Here is a 22,959-nt window from a genome sequence, read left to right on the forward strand (position 1 = left end):
TCTATCCTCTATCTTGTTAATTGGCTTGCCTAGTTATATAAAGGTTATATATATATATATATATATATATATTTTTTTTAAGTGTGTTCTTAAAGAGTGCTTGTTGGGGTCTGTTTGAATAGACTAAAATTAACGCTTTGTATGAGTAAAAAAATAAAAACATGGAACACTAGCCCCATCCTGGTGGCGCAGTTGTATAATTCTAGGGATAGAAAACAGAAGATCAAGGGTACGAATCTCACTGATACTATGCCACAATAAAAAAGGAATGTGTTTGCATGATTAATGCCTAAGCAAATTAATTTCCATGTGTTCTATCTGTGCTTGGATTTCAAAACAGTTAAACTAAGCTAGCAGTGTTATTAAGTCTTATTGAAACATGTTCTGTGAACGTTATTTAATTAATTTCCATTCACAGAACTTTAATAAAACCTCCCAAGAAAAACTTTGAGGGAACCATAGTAAAACATTCTCAGAATCTCCCTGCAACCTAAAAAATTTACATTCCCAGAACAGGCAAAATTTTAAATAAAAAGGTTACGTTTTACTGGTCAGGAAATGTATGGCTCTGTTCCCAGAACAAATGGGAAACCAAATACTGACGTTCCTACAACTTCTAAGGAACCAAATGTGCTAGCTGGGCTGGCTGCCTATTCAATAAAACTGGCTCAATATACGTCTGCTCCACTGAAATCAGCTATGGCAACAGGGGATAAGGCGAGAAAAAAAGGAACAAGAATTTGACAACATGGCGCACTTTCCTTGAGAAAAGTTTCTCTAGAACGCAAACAAACCACGTTTAAGGTGACATTTTTACAGTTTCTCGACTATCTGACTAAAATCGACAGACTTTGGAAAGAATTGAAGACTTGTTGGTGGTAAAAAAACTAACTTTGCATTACATTTAGTGGCGTTTATCATGGGATGAGAGAAGCCCGTTGCAGAAGCCAAGTAACCTACATACACACAGGATGGAGAAGCAAGCAACTTTAAAGGAAAAGGTAAACAAATGGAGCACAAAACTGCTGTAAAGTGATATGACTTAACAAATATATAGCCCTACCATACTAGTTAATTTTGTTAGTGAGTCGTTTTCAAATAACAATCACATTCACTTTTGCTCTGTCGACTGGATATGGTCACTGCAAGAACGTCATAAACTCTATCGATTTTCCAGTCATGCTTAGCTATTAGGCTACAGATGAAGCGAGTCGACAGTCAGCTTTTAAACAAAAAGATGCCGGGTCAACACTAACGATGGTATCGAACAACATCCTGAATGACGCTATCAATGCTGCAAATCAGAATTCAAGACCTGTCCCACTTTACAATACAGTGGTATTTTAACTTTTTACAAAGTTATTACACGGATGATGCAGGGAAACATTGTTACAAACATTGTTACTAATTTAATGCATTTAAACCTAATTCTGTTTAATGCATTTCACTATCCCAGTATTGTAGTATGATGTAGGCCTATGCAGGGCTATTGTGAGTTAATTTGGAAATCTTTGAATTTAAGTACTGAAACTCTGTATATCTGTATATCTTTCAATGTTAATACAATGTAGAAACATAGTGTCAGTGAGCCATATGCATGTGGGAGCCTTGATCCTACGTGCAACATTTATCAGCTATGGAATTATCATAATCTCTTAAAATGAAATGTTATTCTTATACTAATGGCAAAAAATGCATAAACCCTTCAGTTTTCATGCCCTGTAACTTGTTGCAGATCAAGTGATTGCTGGCATGTGGCATGTTTTTATTTTGGTCAGAAGGCATAAACCACCACTCTGGTGTTACTTGCCATGATATTTGAATATATGTCTCTCACTGATTCCTGTTGTGCGTGCGTGTGTGTGTGTGTGTGTGTGTGTTTTTCTCTCATTCTGTTCTGCAGTCCTTGTGAATTACATGTTAGGGAGTTTTCCCCATCTGCTCTATAGGGACCCCTAGGAGTTTAGGCTCTTCATTATCTCAGCTCTCTCTCCCTCAATCGCCACCCTTCCTGCCCAGTGTAGTGACCACACAGATACCTCAGCATGTGACAGGCCAGAGATCAGAACGTACCCTACGCTCTTAGAAAAAAGAGTTCTATGGTTGTCCCCATAAGATAACCATTTTGAAGAACCCTTTTTGGTTCCAGGTATTACCCTTTTGGTTTTATGTAGACCCCTTTTGGGTTTCATTTACAGCCCTTTCTACAGAGGGTTCTACATGGAACCCAAAATAGTTCTGCCTTGAACCAAAAAGGGTTCTCCTATGGGGACAACCAAAGCCTTTTTTCTAAGAGTGTAGTCTAGATCACAGAGGGGACCTTCACTCACACATCCATCAGCCAAAGTGGTTGATATGAATAGAATGACAGCAGACGTTATTTGTCATCAGTATTATTTTTGATGGCACTAGATTTGAAAGCAAACCTGCCAATCCGCCTCCTCCGATGATGACTAAGTGTTTAAATCTGACTCCACAGCTTCTAGTTGTCCACCCCCCCGTCCCCCCACTTAGACACCCAGACAAACGCTTTCATGTACAAGCTCACAACACAAATGCATTGACAAACACATGCACCCAAAAAGCAAAAAAACAGCCCCCCCAAACCACACCAGGACCCAGTCTGTTATTTACCAATGGTTGATGTGCATTCTTAGATCATAACCAGCTCTTATCTTAAACCATTTCCTTACCAGTGGGTGCCTGCACCAGCTATGCACACTCCCAATTAGCCTAGATTTACCCCAATCCCATTATTTATGCTACTACAACATGCTTTCTCTCCAGTTGTAACACTCAAAGGCGGCATGCAAAACAAACAACACATAGCGAAGGAGGACATTTAACAGCAGACAGTATTTAGTGTAGGGTTTGTTCAGATCAGAGTTCTCTTGCATTTTTACTGCCCTAAGTGATGCTGTAATTGCAGTAATTAACTTTTCAGAGGGAAAGGATGTAAAGTAAGGAATAGCAAAACCACACTTTCCACAATAGTGTGATGTTGACTGTAGTTCACTCATAGCCAATGTCTATCCTTCCTCCTGTGTTACCCTTTCACTCGCTCAACCTCTGGAAGTAATTACCAGGCCGGAGGCCGGCGCTATCCCAGAATTCAGCTGGAGAAGGTGTGGTATGACTGAAGTATTGTGGAAGTTGCTCCATCAGATGGACAACCCAGAGGGTTTTGTCATAGAATAATGCTTAACAAAACATCTCTGGTCATTTCCGTACTAGTCATTTTCTAATAAGACTTGGATCTCATCTGCTACCTAAACGGAGCTGTATTTTGGGGATCTGCAATGGTAATGGAGTAATTCTAAATCTTTAGTTGGTTTATAGTGAACTACTGCCTGAAGATATTGACTTTGTTTATTTAATGCTGAGTCAGGGGTTTCTGCTGGTCTGCAAACATGGCTTTGAAATGGGCTGAATCAATGATAGGACAAGTTCTGTCTTAGTGTTTATATTATACCCAAATCCTCTGTAAAAGCAGTAAACTATTTAATTTCTGCTCTCATCTCCCTCTTTTAATGTTGTTTAATGATTTCACTTTGCAATGCTTTTGACCTGTCTCACTCTAAAAGGTTATAATTTTCTACTGATACAACATTTTCAACCTTCCTCATTATGGAACTTCTCCACCTCTTTGCCCTCTATCTCCAGTTTTCAATCTTCGGCTCCCGGACTGTTGGCAGAGCTGCACAGCGTGAAGCTGAAGAGGAAGGGGGCCGATGTGGCCTCAACAAGGCAGAGTTCATGGAGAGAGTTCAGCAGAGCAACGAGGCCTGCCAACGTGGTGACTTCCAGGCTGCCGTGAGTCTCTATGGCGACGCCCTGCGAGCCGACCCACAGAACTGCATCCTCTACAGCAACCGCTCTGCAGCCCTTCTCAAATTGGGACGCTACCAGGCTTCCCTGGACGACGCTGTCAAGGCCTGTCTACTCAACCCCAAGTGGCCCAAGGTGAGTCCCTCTGAACCACCATCTTAGCCTCATAAATAAGGATATGTGAAAATAGGATCGGTTAAAATAATTATAAACAGAATAGTGCATCGTTTTTCACAGGTACTGTTCATGGGATTAAGATCTGGCTCACATAACCTGATTGAACTGAAGATTTGTGGGAGATTTGTGCACAAGTCTGAGTTACAAGAATGGGTGTCCACTTGGTATTGGGATCTGTGTGCTATGGTGAATAATTAATTTGTTTCTCGTTTTGATTATGCGTTAGTGGAGTTGATAAATGTAAGGTTGAGGAAGGTAAGGTAGACTTGCTAGGTCTAATCTGTGGTCTTGTCTGAGGCGTGTGGTTTGACCTACCATAGATTTCACATTGCCCCCCCACAGAGGCTGAGTAGGTTAGGCCATTCCTCTCAGCACCCAACTAGAATCTTGGCTGAATGATTAGGCAGAAAAGCAGGATTTTGACTGTATGTGTGTGTACATGTGTGATTGATTTTAATGCTCATCTACACACAAGTCATCTGACTGAGGTCAAGGGAAGTATTTAATTGATATTCAGGTACGATAAATCAATGTTTACTTTGTGAAACAAATGAAATCAAATTTTATTCGGAGCATGTGACAAATACATTTGATTTGTTTCTTTTTGTTTCACAAAGTAAACCTTGATTTATCGTATTGATGTTATCAATCAATTCACCAACACCTAACCCTGGACTCCAAAACCATAGCCCAAAACTATTTTTAATAGGCCAGTACAATGAATGACCTCTTTGTGGTCTCTGATTGCAGGATGGTTAATACAGATCCAGCCTATCCTCATATTACCCACAGTGTTATACCTGATGCTTCGGTTAGCTTCTGCTTGCACTATGACAACACTGCAGCTTCTGTGTAGTCCCAAATCTTTGTCAACGAGCAGTATTTTGGGTCAGATGTGATTCAAGCAGGAGTTGAATTGTTATCCTGTCTCTGATCACCACTAGGGGACAGTCTTGTCACATATTCTTCAGAGCCATTATACAGGATATGACTGAGATTAGTTACAAAATACATTTATTCAATGTTATCTTTCATATTGGTAAGAAAAAATGTAAATGGGTGGAATGCCTCCCACTTAGCCTTACAACTCTGTGTTTGGTATAGGGATGTGACAGTCATGCAGTGATATAGTCGCTATGGATGATTGACTATCGATCAGTTTTTCATTCTATGATGATTGCATAAAGAATGATCAACGTTAATGTTCCTCTGGTCTGGCACAGACAAAGATAAGAAAAAAACTAAGATAGAGCTCAGCCTTAAAGATGCACTATGCAGAAATCGCCCTGTCATTTCCTGGTTGCTAAAATTCGAATAGTTCGCCCCATTTCAGTTTGTGACAAAACAAGCAAGTATAGTGTAGAGCAGTGGTTCCCAAACTTTTTATAGTTCCGTATCCATTAAAAAATTCAACCTCCAGCTGCGTACCCCCTTTAGCACCAGAGTCAGCGCATTCTCAAATGTTGTTTTTTGCCATCATTGTAAGCCTGCTACACACACACACTATACGATACATTTATTAAACATAAGAATGAGTGTGAATTTTTGTCACAACCTGGCTCATGGGAAGTGACAAAGAGCTCTTATAGGACCAGGGCACAAATAATAATAATAATCAATAACTTTGCTGTTTATTTAACCATCTTACATATAAAACTTTATTTGTTCATCGAAAATTAACCACAGGTTAATGAGAAGGGTGTGCTTGAAAGAATGCACATAACTCTGCAATGTTGAGTTGTATTGGAGAGAGTCTCACTCTTAAATAATTTTCCACACACAGTCTGTGCCTGTATTTAGTTTTCATGCTAGTGAGGGACAAGAATCCACTCTCACATAGGTACTGGTTGCAAAAGGCTGTCTCTTAACAGCGGGATACTCTGAGCGCAGCCCAATCCAGAAATATGTCAGTGGCTTCTGATTAAATACAATTTTCCCGGAACCGCTTGTTGCAATTTTGATGAGGCTCTCTTGTTCAGATATCGGTAAGTGGACTGGAGGCAGGGCATGAAAGGGATAACGAATCCAGTTGTTTGTGTTATCTGTTTTGGAAAAGTACCTGCGTAATTGTGCACCCAACTCACTCAGGTGCTTCGCTATATCACATTTGACATTGTCCGTAAGCTGGAGTTCATTTGCACACAAAAAAATCATACAATGATGGAAAGACCTGTGTGTTGTCCTTGTTAATGCAGACAGAGAAGAGCTCCAACTTCTTAATCATAGCTTCAATTTTGTCCCGCACGTTGAATATGGTTGCAGAGAGTCACTGTAATCCTAGATTCAGATCATTCAGGCGAGGGAAAAAAAATCACTAACCAGATATGCCAGTCGTGTGAGAAACTCGTCATCATGCAATCGGTCAGACAAGTGAAAATTATGGTCAGTAAAGAAAACATTAAGCTCGTCTCTCAATTTAAAAAAAAAGTGTCAATACTTTGGCCCTTGATAACCAGCACACTTCTGTATGTTGTAAAAGCGTTACATGGTCGCTGCCCATATCATTACATAGTGCAGAAAATACACTAGAGTTCAGGGGCCTTGCTTTAACATAGTTAACCATGTTTCACTGTAGTGTCCAAAATGTCTTTCAAGCTGTCAGGCATTCCCTTGGCAGCAAGAGCCTCTCGGTGGATGCTGCAGTGTACCCAAGTGGCGTCGGGAGCAACTGCTTGCATGCGTGTTACCACTCCACTATGTCTCCCAGTCATGGCTTTTGCGTCATCAGTACAGATATCAAAACATCTTGACCACCAAACTCCATTTGATGTCACAAAGCTGTCCAGTACTTTAAAAATGTCCTCTCCTGGTTTCCAGAAGAGGATGTCTTCCTTAATTGACCCCATAAACGTAACAGACATATACCAGGAGCTGTGCCAGGCCCATCACGTTTGTTGACTCATCCAGCTGTAACGCATATAATTCACTGGCTTGTATGCGAAGCAGTAATTGTTTCAAAAATCTCCTGCCATGTCACTGATGCGTCGTGAAACAGTGTTGTTTGATGAGGGCATTGTCTGTATAGTTTTTTGGGCCTTTTCTCCTAGCATTGTCCCAGCCATATCCGTGGCAGCAGGAATAATTAAGTCCTCCACAATAGTATGGGGCTTGCCTGTCCTAGCCACTCTGTAGCTCACCATATAAGATGCTTCTAGCCCCTTCTTATTAATGGTATCTGTTGCTTTTATACATGTCTTACTATTCTCGCTCCAAAAACTCCCGTGTCTTATTTTTCAAATGGGCATGTTTTGTTTCTAAATGTCTGCGCAAGAGTGAAGGTTTCATCAAGTTGTGAGATAGTACTTTTGCACATATAACACACTGTGGCTGAGGAAAGGCACTACTCCCAATATAAATCAATGTAGTTTTCATCATATTTACGCCTCTTCGATGGTCCAACATCCCTGTCTGTTGTTCGGTGCTTTCCTGGGCAAGGTGGCAGTAGCTCTTCGGCAGCATCAGATTCACAACTGTCAGTGTCCATGCTAGCTGGGCTAACAACAAATGTAGAATTACTCATGCTAACATTGGATGTGCTCGTGGAAGCAGAACGACTTGTGTCGTTGACAGGTGCAGGTGTAGTACTGCTGGTAGTAGCAGTACTACCAGTAGAGTTGGTATGTGTCTCTATGGACGCGGGCATTACTTTTTTTAACCATTTATCCATTTTCGAGCAAACAGAATGAGCAGCAGCTACATTTGGCTACATACAAACTGTTAATGGAATTCCCGCGAGAGAGTAATGGTTAATGTGATTGGATGTTAATTATTTGACTAGGCTACCTGTATTTGACATTGTGTTGTTATTTCGCTGAACACTAGATGGTTTAATTTTATTTTTGGCAGTGAAATGAGGCTACTTAGGCGAGAAAAAAACCTCACCCAAATGTATAGCCCCATTGGAGAATGTGAAGAATTAAAAACATATATATATATATATATATATATCTTTTTAAATGTGAATCACATTTTTATTTGGCGTACCCTGACGGCATTGCACGTACCTCTGGGGGTACGAGTACCCCAGTTTGGGAACACCTGGTGTGGAGAATCATTGTACCATCTAAACCACTGTGAAATATCTTTTCCATAACCAAAAAGATTGTATTTTCAGCTGTTTGAGGCAGGTGTACAAAACCAAAAGTAAGACGCAAAAACGAAAAGTAAAAAACGGGAAGCATAGAAATAACCCACATAGAACAGATCTACCGCTTCTTAGACTTGCATTTAATGAGAATGACAGATCTATTACTCACATTTTTATGTGAATTTGGTCAGGACACCCAAAAAGTTACATATTGCATATTTAAGTTCTTTAAGTCAGTTATATGAAATACTGGCTTGCCTGGATCTATTTGTTTCACATGTAGTAATAATCAATTATCACATGAATGGCCTCAAATTGTTGTTTGAGTGACATGATTATAGAACAGATAATTTTCCATATTATTCAAAAAAAAATATAACGTTATTTTGAATCATTTAGCAGATGCTCTTATCCAGAGTGACTTACAGTTGGTGCATTCATCTTAATGTCTGTGTTTACACAGGCAGCCTAATTCTGATGTAAACGCAGCCAATACAGTTGAGAATCAACCGCATATCAGGCTTTTCTCCCCCAAAGTCAGTGCTAGTAAGAAAAGGGGTTGTTGAATCAATGGGCCAATGAATCAATACGTCAGTATGTAATGTACCTTTTGTAAACTCTGTTACCAACCAGTCTAGATGACCTAAAAGCTTTGTGACTATTATAATGGCAGTCCTCCTCACACGCTTGTCGTTGGTGTTAGGGAGATGGAAGAGATCAATCAGTAAAGCTGGCCTGCGTGCTATACCACAGGCTGTGAGGTTTGGCAACAGCACCTCCACACTGACTCTTAACACAGGGGCTCCTCATTGGTGTGTCCTCAGTCCTCTGATGTACTCCCTCTTCACACATGACTGCGTGGCTTTGCATGACACCAACTCCATCAAGTTTGCTGACGACACCACGGTTATGGGCCTGATAACCAACAACGACGAGTCAACCTATTGGGAGGAGATAAGTGAACTGGCATTGTGGTGTCATGACAACAACCTCTCCCTACACGTCAGCAAAACAAAGGAGTTGATTGTTGACTTCAGGAAGCAGAGGTGTGAACATGCCCCAGTCCACATCAACGGAACTGCAGTAGAGTTTTTTTAAGTTCCTCTGTGTCCAAATCACAGAGGACTTGTCATGGACCAACAACACCACCACTCTTGTCAAGAGGGCGCAACAGAGTCTCTACTTCCGGGCTAGGGGGCAGTATTTGGAAATTTGGATGAATGAGGTGCCCAAAGTAAACTGCCTGTTACTCAGGCCCAGAAGCTATGATATGCAGATTTGGATAGAAAACACTCTAAAGTTTCCAAAACTGTTAAAATAATGTCTGTGAGTATAACAGAACTCATATGGCAGGCAAAAACCTGAGGAAAATCCAACCAGGAAGTGGGAGATTTTGAGGGTTGTAGTAAGTGATTGCCTTTCTAATATGCTGTGTCTGTGGGGTCAAATTGCACTTCCTAATGCTTCCAGCAGATGTCAACAGTCTTTAGAAATTGTTTCAGGCTTGTAATTTGACAGGGAATCGAATAAGAGCTCTCAAAACAACAGGCTTCCTGAAAGACATTAGTGCACTCTCGCACGGTCACGTGAAGCGCGCCATTCTTTCTTTTTCTTCAGTATTCAATACGCTATTGTCCGATTGGAATATTATTGAAGATTTATGACAAAAATATCCTAAATATTGATTATGGACATCGTTTGACATGTTTCTACGAACTGTAAGGGAACTTTTTTGACTTTTCGTCTAGCCTTTGCGCCCGCGCATTGTGTATTTCCATTAGTGAGCTAAACTGAAGTAAACATGTGAACAAAACTGAGGTATTTGGACATAAATATGGACTTTATCGAACAAAACGAACATTTCTTGTGGAACTGGGAGTCTTTCGACTGCATTCAGCCGAAGATGTCACAAAGCTGTCCAGCAAAGGTAAGTGAAGATTTATAACGCTGTTTCTGACTTTTGTTGACTCCACAACTTGGCGGGCAACTTTATAGCTTGCTTTGATGGCTGAGCGCTGTACTCAGAATATTGAACAATGTGCTTTCGCCGTAAAGCTGTTTTTGAAATCTGAGAAAGCGGTTGCATTAAGGAGAAGTTTATCTTTAATCCTATGTAAAACACTTGCATCTTTAATCAAAGTTTATGATGTGTATTTCTGTAAATTGATGCGCTCATTCACCGGAAGTTTTGGAGGCAAAACATTTTGAACATTACGCCCCAATGTAAAATGGGTTTTTTGGATATAAATATGTACTTTATTGAACAAAACATACATGTATTGTGTAACATTGAGTCCTGGGAGTGTCATCTGAAGAAGGTCGTCAAAGGTTAGTGATTAATTTTAGCTGTATTTCTGGTTTTTGTGATGCCTCTCTTTGCTTGGAAAATGGCTGTGTGGTTTTTCTTGTCTAGGCGCTGTCCTAACATAATCTAATGGTATGCTTTCGCCGTAAAGCCTTTTTGAAATCGGACACTGTGGTTGGATAAACGAGAAGTTTGTCTTTAAAATGGTGTATAATACTTGTATGTTTGAGAAATTTGAATTGAGATTTTTGTTGTTTTGAATTTGCTGCCCTGCTCTTTCACTGGCTGTTGGAGACTGGTTCCGCTAGTGGAACGGGGTTCCGCTAGCGCAGGGGTCGGCAACCCAAAATGTTGAAAGAGCCATATTGGACCGAAAAACAAATCTGTCTGGAGCCGCAAAAAATTAAAAGCCTTATATAAGCCTTATAATGAAGGCAACACATGCTGTAAGTGTCTATATTAGCTATATTAGCCTACTATCAAAATGATAAGTAGGCTACAAATACATAATGAGCATTCATGATTAAACGTTTATTTTACCTGCAGCGCATCCTGGAGAGAATGACGCACCACGTGACTACTCTGCTGTACGATGGTGCTTTAAGTTTAACTTCCATTATAATATTAATGTATTATGTTTCGTTGCATTGATGAAATTATAGAAATACAGAAATCAGATTTTTGATGTCATTTTTATTTTAGGATTCGAAAAAACAACAACAAAATGTGCAACGTGCATAATAGGCCTCCTGTAATTTCAGACCTCCCCATGGAAATAAAATGCTTTTCAATCCTCAATAATACCATACAATCCTCTTCTCTTTTTCCCCTTATCTGGGCAACAGACAGACTGCAATAAAACAGCAGCCTTTTGAAAAGGTAAAGTATATAACATTAAAATAATACAGTTTAAGTTCGATTTCTGTGCATTATCCTCTTCTCTTTAGTTTTCTGCAAATGTGCAAGGGTAAAATGCAGCAGCACCCTCTTCTCTTTTGACACGCACATTACAATGCAGCCATCCTCGGACCTGAGCAACAAAACACAATAATATCCCTATGTGTCATTCCAAATATATATACTGACAAAAATCAGAAATCACTTTATAAAAACAGCCACTTTGTTACTAAATATGTGCCTATGACAGGATTGTGTTCTTACCCGTTTAATGTGACTTCTGTTTTCGGACATCACTGGACAGCTTCTCAACATCGGGCATGTAAGATGTAACTTTAATCACGCAGGACTGCAAGCTCTCATCTGTGAGGCGGGTGCGGTATTTGGATTTTATGTAGTTCATGTTTGAGAATATCTGCTCGCACAGGTATGTTGATTCAAAGATGGATAATACTGCAAATGCATATTTCTTCATGTTCCTATAACTGTCAGGAAGAATGGAAATGTCTTTCCACGTTACTCTTTTTGTTATTTGACAACTTCTCATTACAAAGCAAACATGCAGGCAATCCTTCCGCATTGGCAATGAAAGCAAATGATTCGGTCCAAGAACTGTGGAATCCTCTGTTCTCCTCGGCTATCTTTCTCTTTTTCCCTTTGGGAACCATGGCCCATGACACACCCGCCGGTTTGTTTGCAACAGCCACCTGACTGGCACTACGCCGAGCTGAAAGAAACGTGTGTCGCAGGCTATGACGTAAATCTTCGTTGACAGAAATGTTGAAATTAAATATTTATTATACACATTTTTACAGCATTGGATAATAAATTATATTAAAACAAAAAATATATTCACACCATCTTTTTCCATTTTCATATTTTTGAAAAAGCTCCAGGGAGCCACTAGGGCGGCGCTAAAGAGCCGCGGGTTGCCGACCCCCGCGCTAGCGGAACGTCTTTCCGCAACAGGTTTTAAGCTCAAATTTGTATTTATTTTACCTTCATTTAACTAGGCATGTCAGTTAAGAACAAATTCTTATTTACAATGACGGCCTACCAAAAGGCAAAAGACCTGCTGCGTGGATGGGGGCTGGGATTAAAAATACATCACGTCAAGAGACACCACAACACTACATAAAGAGAGACCTAAGACAACAACAGCATGACAGCAACACATGACAACACAGCATCGTAGCAACACAACATGGCAGCAGCACAACATGGTAGCAGCACATAACATGGTACAAACATTATTGGGCACAGAAAACAGCACAAAGGGCAATAAGGTAGAGACAACAATAAATCACGCGAAGCAGCCACAGCTGTCAGTAAGCATGTCCGTGATTGAGTCTTTGAATGAAGAGATGGAGCTAAAACAGTCCCGTTTGAGTGTTTTTTGCAGCTCGTTCCAGTCGCTAGCTGCAGCGAACTGAAAAGAGGAGTGACCAAGGGATGTGTATGCTTTGGGGACCTTTAACAGAATGTGACTGGCAGAACGGGTGTTGTATGTGGAGGATGAGGGCTGCAGTAGGTATCTCAGATAGGGGGGAGTGAGGCCTAAGAGGGTTTTATAATTAAGCATCAACCGGTGGGTCTTGCGTCGGGTATACAGAGATGACCAGTTTACAGAGGAGTATAGAGTGCAGTGATGTGTCCTATAAGGAGAATTTATGACAAGTCTGATGGCCGACTGGTAAAGAACATCTAGCCGCTCGAGAGCACCTTTACCTGCCGATCTATTCATTTTGTCTCCGTAATCTAGCATGGGTAGGATGGCCATCTGAATCAGGGTTAGTTTGGCAGCTGGGGTGAAAGAGGAGGGATTACGATAGAGGAAACCAAGTCCAGATGTAACCTTTGTCTGCAGCTTTGAAATGTTCTGAGAGAAGGACAGTGTACTGTCTAGCCATACTCCAAAGTACTTGTATGAGGTGACTAGCTCAAGCTCTAAACCCTCAGAGGTAGTAATCACACCGGTGGGAAGAAGGGCATTATTCTTACCAAACCACATTACCTTTGTTTTTGAGGTGTTCAGAACAAGGTTAAGGGCAAAGAAAGCTTGTTGGACACTAAGAAAGCTATGTTGTAGAGCGTTTAAAACACAATCTGGGGAGGGGCCAGCTGAGTATAAGACTGTATTATCTGCATATACATGGATGAGAGAGCTTCCTTCTGCCTGAGCTATGTTGTTGATGTAAGTTGAGAAGAGCATGGGGCCTAGGATCGAGCCTTGGGGTACTCCCTTGGTGACAGGCAGTGGCTGAGACAGCAGATGTTCTGACTCTTTGAGAGAGGTAGTTAGCAAAGCAGACCAAAGAACCCTCAGAGACACCAATACTCCTTAGCCGGCCCACAACAATGGAATAGTCTACCGTATCAAAAGCTTTGACCAAGTCAATAAAAATAGCAGCACAACATTGCTTAGAATCAAGGGCAATGGTGACATTTCGGACCTTTTTAAGGTTGCATTGACACATCCATAACCTGAGCGTAAACCAGATTGCATTCCAGAGAGAATACTATAGACATCAAGAAAGCAAGTCAGTTGATTATTGAACAGTTTTTCCAACACTTTTGATTAACAGGGCAAAATACAAATTGGCCTATAACAGTTAGGATCAGCTTGATCTCCCCCTTTAAATAAAGGACGCACTGTGGCTTCCTTCCAAGCAATGGGAATCTCCCCAGAGAGGAGAGACCCGTTAAAAAGGTCAGAGATAGGCTTGGTGATGATAGGGGCAGCAACCTTAAAGAAGAAAGGGTCTAAACCATCTGACAGATGTTTTTTTGGGGTCAAGTTTAAGGAGCACATTTAGCACCTCGGAGTCAGTGACTGCCTGCAGGGAGAAACTTTGTAGCAGGGCAGGGGAAAAAGAGGGAGGAGTATCGAGGCTACTTGCATTAGAAAGGGTGGGAGGTGAAGAAATAGGCAAGGAGGCATGGCTGAGTCCAATCGGAATCCTGACTTAATGAAGTGGTGATTAAAGAGCTCAGCCATGTGCTCCTTTCCAGTAACAACCACATCATCAACATTAAGGGACATGGGCAGCTGTGAGGAGGAGGGTTTATTCTCCAGGTGGTAGAATAAATGTTTTCCAGAACATCTTGGGGTTAGACCCACAGAGAGAGAACTGCTCAAAAGTAACTAACTTTGGCTTTCTGGATAGCCTGAGTGCACTTATTTCTCATTTGCCTGAACGAGAGCCAGTCAGCCTGACTGTGTGTGCCGAGCCTTTCGCCAAATGGAATTCTTGAGGTATGGTAACTCTGCCAGATCACGGTCAAACCAGGTGCTGAACCAGTTTTTAATTCTTATTTTCTTTATGGGGGCGTATTTGTTAACAATACCACTGAAAATATCAAAACATAAGGTACAAGCGTCTTCAACAGAGGGGATCAAGCTGATTTTTATACCAATTTACAGAGACCAGGTCATGAAGGAAAGCTTGCTCATTAAAGTTCTTTTAGCAAGCGTCTATGACAAATCGGGACAGTTCGTTTCACTGAGCAGCCATTACGAACACAGGTTGTAAAACAGTGATCACTACGATTATTACAGAAAACACCAGACTGATACCCATCAGGATTATTTGTGAGAATAAGGAGAGTAGCCTTTCCTGAGTGTTTGGAGTCATACATTGTGGGATTGGTAATAATCAGAAAAATATTTAGGGAATCCAGTTGCTTTAGGACTTGGTCAGGTGGTTTAAGCATGTCCCAGTTTAGGTCACCTAGCAGGGCAAATTCAGACTTACTGTAAAGGGCCAGGAGAGAGCTTAGGGCAGGTAGGCCACAGGCCGGTGCTGATGGTGGATGATAACACCCAGCAACAGTCAACAAAGAGCTATTTGAAAGTTTAATGCTTAAACCCAGCAAATCAAATTGTTTGTGGACAGATTTGGTGGAGACAACCAATCACTGAAGGTGTTCCTTGGTAAAGATTGCCACTCCACCAAGTTTAGCATCAGTGTTCAAAACACTCTTTCTTAACCACGTCTCAGTAATCACCAACACATCTGGATTGGAGCTGTGAACCCACACTTTCAATTGATCAATTTAGGTTATAAGCTTCTAGTGTTAACGTGCAGAAAACCCAGGCATTTATGAGAGCAGAAATCAGTGAATGAAATATCAGAGCACAAGTCAGAATTGGGGCAAGCAACAGTAGATGGGCCAGGGTGTACATGCACATTTCCAGATATCATCAGCAGTAATACAATCAGGGCACGGCAGAGGACATGGAGAGCTCTGCAGTGTTGATTTGTAACATTTGAATGTGCATTAGATGGCCAGCCACACAGATTCAGAGAAGAGAAGGGGTTTTGGGAAGGAAGGCTAAGGAACATTGGGCTTTATTGGACCTGGGAAGCTATTCTCACATAAATACATATGCCACTAACGATCGCTCATTCGGAAAAGCAATGCACTGTATTTATGTGAAGCTGGTGATGTGAGGCTCTGGTTTGCCCTGTCCTTTGTGGAATATTCCGGGTCGTCGTGTGGTCACGTGGTCTGAGAGGTTCATCTGACTCTGGAGATTCGTCCACGTCGGTCAGTGTTCTCGTACTAAATTTGCGCATATGTTCAGCTGCAGTCTGATATATGCTAGTTTAGTATGCACTTCTTCTTTAGGTGATCAATAGTTCAGAGTTCATACCAGGACAAGTCCTCCCGTTATTTGGAACTTAGGTGACTTTAGGTCACTGGGGCTTTTATAGAAATGTAGAAAAGGGGTTGGTTCATAATTTCCAACCAATGCCTATTCACTTGGGCGTGGCTACTGACTTAGTTAAACTTTTCAGGGAAGACAATTTTCTCATTTTAAAAGTTAACATCATATTACATAATTTCGGGAAATTTTTCATAATTACTCATTCATTTTATACAAGAATTAGATGCAAACCTCATAACTGAGGCACCTGTATAAACAGAGTTAGGGTAATGTGGCAGTATTGTCTTTCATGAGGTCACAAACATGAAACAAAACAGACCAGGTCGTAGCTGGCTTCTCCACCGACCGTTTACACATTCTCCAAAATATGAATATTGTTACATTCTCAAATTCTGGGATGTAGTAGAATTGGGCCAGAGAATTCCTTTGTCTTAGTGTGAAACTCTCTCTCGCCATACTGCATGGCCAGGGAGAGTCTCTTTACGGAATTTATGACGTGGGGGTTAAGTTGTAAAACTGCCCTCCCCTCCTAAGGAGAGGGGGTTTGGTTGTTCACATCTCTGCTAGCCAATTCACTGAAAGGGCTAGCGTCATGACACTGCACTGTATGATTATTTATTACTTACATGATTCTTACCTGAATACCTACCTTAGTGTTTAATTCCATGCTGAAATGTGTCTTATTTTTTTAACTCCCTTTTTTTGTGATATCCAATTGGTAGTTACAGTCTTGTCCTATCGCTGCCCCCCCCCCCCCCCCCTTTACGGACTCGAGAGAGGCAAAGGTCAAGAGCCATGTGTCCGCCGAAACACAACTCTGCCAAGGCGTGCTGCTTCTTGACAATTAACCCGGAAGCCAGCCACACCAATGTGTCGAAGGAAACACTGTCCAGCTGGCGACCGTATTCAGCATGCAGGCCAAACCCTCCCCTAACCCGGACAACGCTGGGCCAATTGTGCACCGCCTCATGGGTCACCCGGTCACGGTCAGCTATGACGCAGCTTGGGATCGATCGCGGGTCTGCAGTAATGCCTCAAGCACTGCGATGCAGTGCCTTAGGCCGCTGCGCCACTCGGGAGGCCCCTGAAATGTGTCTTGATTATTTTCATACTTGAAACATGATTGAAAGTTGTCTGTCAAACCCCGTATCTCCACCCATGGCTTTGAAATTAAGTGCATTTCTTTGCTTGACTGTGAGGAGATTTTTGTTAGTGGGTTTTTAGCCATGCTGAAATGTCTTGATGATTGAACTGTTTTTAATTATTTCTTACTTACATGATTCTTACCAGAATACCTACCTTGATGTTTAATTCCATGCTGAAATATTTCTGATTTGCATGCTGGTAACATAATCAGTGGCGATTTTAGCATGTAAATCTTGGTGGGGCAAACTCCCTAATTTTTTATATGCATGCCACCAAAGACACTACATAACTAAACAATATATTAATTTCACTATAACGGCAACAAGCGGTACCCACAAACTGTTAGGGGCTACATAAAGCTGTCCCTATAGCAGAGCTTTTTCCTTTCCAGCACAATGGAGTGAAACCTTACCACCGCTACACCTGGCTGTCAGTGGAGCCTTGTCTGGCAGCGAAACAATTAATTCAGCCTCGTTTACGGCTTTTAAAAAAAAACATAGCTGACTTGCTTAAACAAATGTGGTTTCTACTGACAAATGAGATGTACAAAACTATGGCATGAGGGAACGATGAGCGGATAAGAGGCATTCTGTAATTTAGATTAAGACATTAATGATCAAGCTACAGTAATACGGTTTAAGTCAGTATAACTTTGTGTTCAGCACTTTTGAAATGTACAGCGACAGAATGCTGAACATGGGCTGCTCTTACAGTATTTTCCCTGTACACCAAGTCAGAGCCATAGGATAAAAAGGGGACATATAAGCAAATAATGAAACCTCTTAAAATGTTAGATGATAACATTTCTGTGCAGCACCACCGAGTCAGAACAGTAACGTTAGGCGAAATTAAGAGGTGAAAATAGACCAAATTATTAGGGTGAGGCACATGGGCTACTAACAGCTTACTACATAACATACACTTAGTGTTACTTTCTTAGCTACAGTATACATATCTCTCTTGCATATTGCATCATTTATGCAGCAGCATACAAGAGATTTTTGGACTCACCTTGCTCACTTAAATAGGAGGTGGCGCGGTGGTCCTTTTGTGGGACAATTTTGTCATCAAAGTTTCTCATTCACTGGATTGTGGGAACTAAAAAAAAACAAAAAAACAACACGCACAGCCACTCCAATGAATAGCAGGCTACTGGTTGCTTTGCGATGCTTGCAGTTAGCCACTGATTCCTTAAACGACTCATTGTTGAATTTGCGATTTCCAACTTGTTGTGTAATCTTTCTGTCTAATGGCCGATGAGCACCGATAAGTTTTATCTATAATTTTTCTTCATTATTTCTCTTCAAATGACAAGGATTAAAAAGGATTTGCCAGTAGATTGTTGACTTGATTCATGATGACTGCTAGCTAAGGCATTGAAAGTAAGATGTTGACATGATCAGTCCAATCAAAGCTACTGTACGTATAACGTGATTTGACGTCATTTTATCTATGGTCAATGACCATGAGCCTTCTCGGAAGGGCACTTGTAATATAACTCTATGGCAGGATCCAAAGGGCTGAAATTTTGGATGTCTACCCTTACTAAGGACTTAAACTTGGCGATGATGTAGTGTCCCCATGAGTGACAGAACACTGAGCCAATCACGGCGCAATGCTCCTGTTTTTTGCTGGCTCGCCCCACCACCACAGAAAGCACTGAGCTAGGCTGAAACACCTGCATTTTGGATCTGCCCTACTCAAGAAAACAAAAGACACCATGTGTGTATGCGGCTTTATTAACTCAATGATATATATTTTGTTTCATTGTTTGCAAACTGATATGTGACACCTATTAATGCCAAAATAACATGCAAAACAGGCAAGCCCCACCTACCCTGAATGACGGGTCACCACTGAACATAATTTCGATATTGATTGTTGTTTTACTGTTGTAACACTTACCTGATTCTCTTTGATGCACTACATGGCCAAAAAGCATGTAGACACCAGTTCAAATTAGTGGATTTGGCTATTTCAGCCACACCCGTTGCTGACAGGTGTATAAAATCGAGTACACAGCCATGCAATTTCCATAGACAAACATTGTCAATAGAATGGCCCGTACTGAAGAGCTCAGTGACTTTCAACGTGGCACTGTTATAGGATGCCACATTTCCAACAAGTCAGTTCGTCAAATATCTGTCCTACTAGAGCTTCCCCGGTCAACTGTAAGTGCTGTTATTGTGAAGTGGAAACGTCTAGGAGCAACAACAGCTCAGCCGTGAAGTTGTAGACCACACAAGCTCACAGAACAGGACCGTTGAGTCCTGAAGCGCGTAGCTCGTAAAAATCGTCTGTCCTCGGTTGCAACACTCACTACCGAGTTCCAAACTGCCTCTGGAAGCAACCAACAGACATCTGGGTTTGGTGGATGCCAGGAGAACGCTACCTACCCCAATGCAGAGTGCCAACTGTAAAGTTTTTTTGGGGGAGGAATAATGGTCTGGGGCTGTTTTTCATTGTTCGGGCTAGGCCCCTTAGTTCCAGTGAAGGGAAATCTTAACGTTACAGCATACAATGACATTCTAGACGATCCTGTGCTTCCAACTTTGTGGCAACAGTTTGGGGAAGGCCCTTTCCTGTTTCAGCATGACAATGCCCCCTTGCACAAAGCGAGGTCCATACAGAAATGGTTTATCGAGATCGGTGTGGAAGAACTTGACTGACCTGCACAGAGCCCTGACCTCAACCCCATTGAACAACTTTTTGATGAGTAGGAACACCGACTGCAAGCCAGGCATAATCAACCAACTTAAGTGCCCAACCTCACTTATGCTCTTTTGGCTGAATGGTAGCAAGTCCCCCTGCAATGTTCCAACATCTAGTGGAAAGCCTTCCCAGAAGAGTGGAGCCCCCGAAGCAAACACAAACTGACCACCACCACCACAAACAGGTGGTCTGTGTTCGGTACGCTTCGCTTGAATTCCGCGTTCCGGTTTCCTTTTTTAGGACAATGTGAACACAAAGCTCCCCAGGTTTGCCTGTCATTATTCCCGCACCACACACTAGACTACTGAAACACAGTTTCCCCTGCCATAAACCTTCACGTTGGTGCGACAAAAGAGAGCATATGGTGCAGGTTCGAGGATTTTTTTGTTGCTGTTTTTGGATATTGATTAGCAAAGGATGCACAGAAATTCCAAAATGTGTGGAGCTTTTAGTTCAGATTATTTGTTTGCAATATGTGATCTATAGGCTAAGAGAGCTTCATAAGATGTTTATTGATTGTGGGGTTTGAATAGTGTGAGAAGACAATATATTTGGTGAGACTCACAACATAGTGTACAAAATTCTCGCTCTTAAAGGGACAGCAGCCTACCTTGGGCGTACAATTTTCAATTACAACATTATTTATTCTGCACTTATTCTATTGCTATTTATTCTGTTACCAATCTAATTGACATGTTATAAGTATTTTCTGATTACAATTATTATGTTGTCTCATATTTTAACTAAATGCAATCTACTAGCTTCCAAATTGTAAGCAGGTATATCTAGCTGTCCGATAACACGTTCTGATGGAATGGCTTGTCCTGCACTTTATAAAAACCCAGAGTGCATTGAGTGAATGTTAGAAAAATAACTTGGTTCCTTTCTAAACATAGCAATGTAAATGCAAAGAGGACTCGGTCCATGAAATAGGTGAAGTGAAAGTGCAAAATAGTTGAGTCCTCATTCAAAGGCAAGGGCAGTGTGAATACAAAGAGAACTAAGTTATTTTGCAAAAAAAAGGCCAGCATCCCGGAGTCGCCTCTTCACTGTTGACGTTGAGACTGGTGTTTTGCGGGTACTATTTAATGAAGTTGCCAGTTGAGGACTTGTGAGGCATCCGTTTCTCAAACTAGACACTCTAATGTACTTGTCCTCTTGCTCAGTTGTGCACCGGGGCCTCCCACTCCTCTTTCTATTCTGGTTAGAGCCAGTTTCGCTGTTCTGTGAAGGGAGTAGTACACAGCGTTGTACCAGATCTTCAGTTTCTTGGCAATTTGCCGCATGGAATAGCCTTCATTTCTCAGAACAAGAATAGACTGACGAGTTTCAGAAGAAAATTATTTGTTTCTGGACATTTTGAGCCTGTAATCGAACCCACAAATGTTGATGCTCCAGATACTCAACTGGTCTAAAGAAGGCCAGTTTTATTGCTTTATTCAGGACAAGTTTTCAGCTGTGCTAACATAATTACAAAAGGGTTTTCTAATGATCAATTAGCCTTTTAAAATGATAAACTTCGATTAGCTAACACAACATGCCATTGGAACACAGGAGTGAGGGTTGCTGATAATGGGCCTCTGTACGCCTATGTAGATATTCCATTAAAAATCTGCCGTTTCCAGCTACAGTGGTAATTTACAACATTAACAATGTCTACACTCTATTTCTGATCAATTTGATGTTATTTTAAAGGTCATTTAAAAAAAATGTTCTTTCAAAAACAAGGACATTTCTAAGTGACCCATACTTTTGAACTGTAGTCTAGGTGTAGACGCATGATGTGTTAGGAATTCCATGAGTGTATTCTTGTTACAAAGTCAAAACATTTTATTCTGTAAATTTCATATTGATGTGCTTATAAAGACCATATGCCTACACTTACCTAGCAAATAACAATACGTTGTGTGTAGAGTACAACTTCAGCCGTCTAGTCAGGACTAGAATGGCAAATCTAACCACACACTGACATACACAGCTCTCTGGGTGAGGTTCTGTCTTCAAGTCTCCAGTGGGTGACGAAGTCCCTTCAATCTACAGTATGTCATGTATTACAGGTTATGTACAGGTGCAGTCAGGTGCCAGGAGGGCTGGAGTGCATGACACTCCATCCTGGATATGACAGAATTTGCCTCATGGGTCCATCAGGCAGAGTTCAATAACTACAGGCAGATGTGAGATGCAAGAGGATGGCACTCTTCTCATACCACTCTGTAGGCTACTGACCAATTTAAAGCTTCCTCCAGGAGGAAGCTTTGCATCGGTCAGTAGCCTACAGAGTAATATGAGAAGAGTGCAATTGCTGGACTTATGTAGATATTCTAAACAAAGTGTTTTGATAACTTTCAATTGTAACCTTTCCATGTAGAATAAACTATCCTTCACATAATATTGTAGAAGCAGTGTTCTGCTAATATTATACCTTCCAGTATGGTCTCCCTGACATGTTTTGAAGAATACACAGGGATATCAGAACAGGCATGCCGTTTTGGGTTAGCAGATGAAGCCCCCGAATGCTAGCTACTGTAACTACCTAACTTGCAAATCCAGGTTAGTTATCATATCTGTGTCCGAGTTTAAATGAGTTGGCAACCGTTTGCTAGCCAGTTCGAGTTGAAGCATTACTAAAAGCAAGCTGGCCACATCCTATGATAATCTAGCAAACTAGCTAGTATCCAAGTGCCTGCCCTGTATTTATTCTAAATGCCAATGCAATGGCTACAGTTAGCTGTTGTTAGCAAGGTAGCTAGCTAACCTGAGCCATGCACATCTTCCTCTGACATGCTACATCATATTACACATTAGCTAGCTTCAGTATCATTCCCCTTTCATCTGTGGTATCATAGCTAGCCTGGCTCGCTAGTATTATCAAGTAATGTATAACCAAAAGTAGCTACTAGCTAGCTAGTACCAGCTATCTACTTAGCTAACGTACTCACCAACATTACTGTAGTGGTTGACAGGGAGCAGAAGTGACCATGTCGGATGTAATCCGTTCCTGGCCATCTGGTAATATTGTTGAAATGCTTTGGAAGTTTTACACCAACTTTATGGAAGCCCATTTTCACTCCTATTTCCCAGAGCAAAATGTGCGTGTCACACCCTTATGCAGACTTAACAAAAAATGTCTACATG

The 22,959-nt window shown here is 41.3% G+C and overlaps 1 protein-coding gene across 2 annotated transcripts in view; it reads left to right on the forward strand.

The window, feature by feature from the left end:
• Positions 1-688: 688 nt before the first annotated feature.
• Positions 689-22,959, forward strand: part of LOC106585320 (tetratricopeptide repeat protein 28) — a 463,550-nt gene continuing 441,279 nt past the window's right edge. For both annotated transcript variants that reach the window (XM_082968562.1, XM_045706964.2), the window contains exons 1-2: positions 689-1,001; positions 3,664-3,963. In XM_082968562.1, the coding sequence (XP_082824688.1) occupies positions 972-1,001; positions 3,664-3,963 (330 nt within the window). In that variant the 5' untranslated portion in view covers positions 689-971. The remainder of the gene's footprint in view (positions 1,002-3,663; positions 3,964-22,959) is intronic.

The sequence above is a fragment of the Salmo salar genome, chromosome 24 (assembly GCF_965601325.2).
Source record: "Salmo salar chromosome 24, fSalSal1, whole genome shotgun sequence".
NCBI lineage: Eukaryota > Metazoa > Chordata > Actinopteri > Salmoniformes > Salmonidae > Salmo > Salmo salar.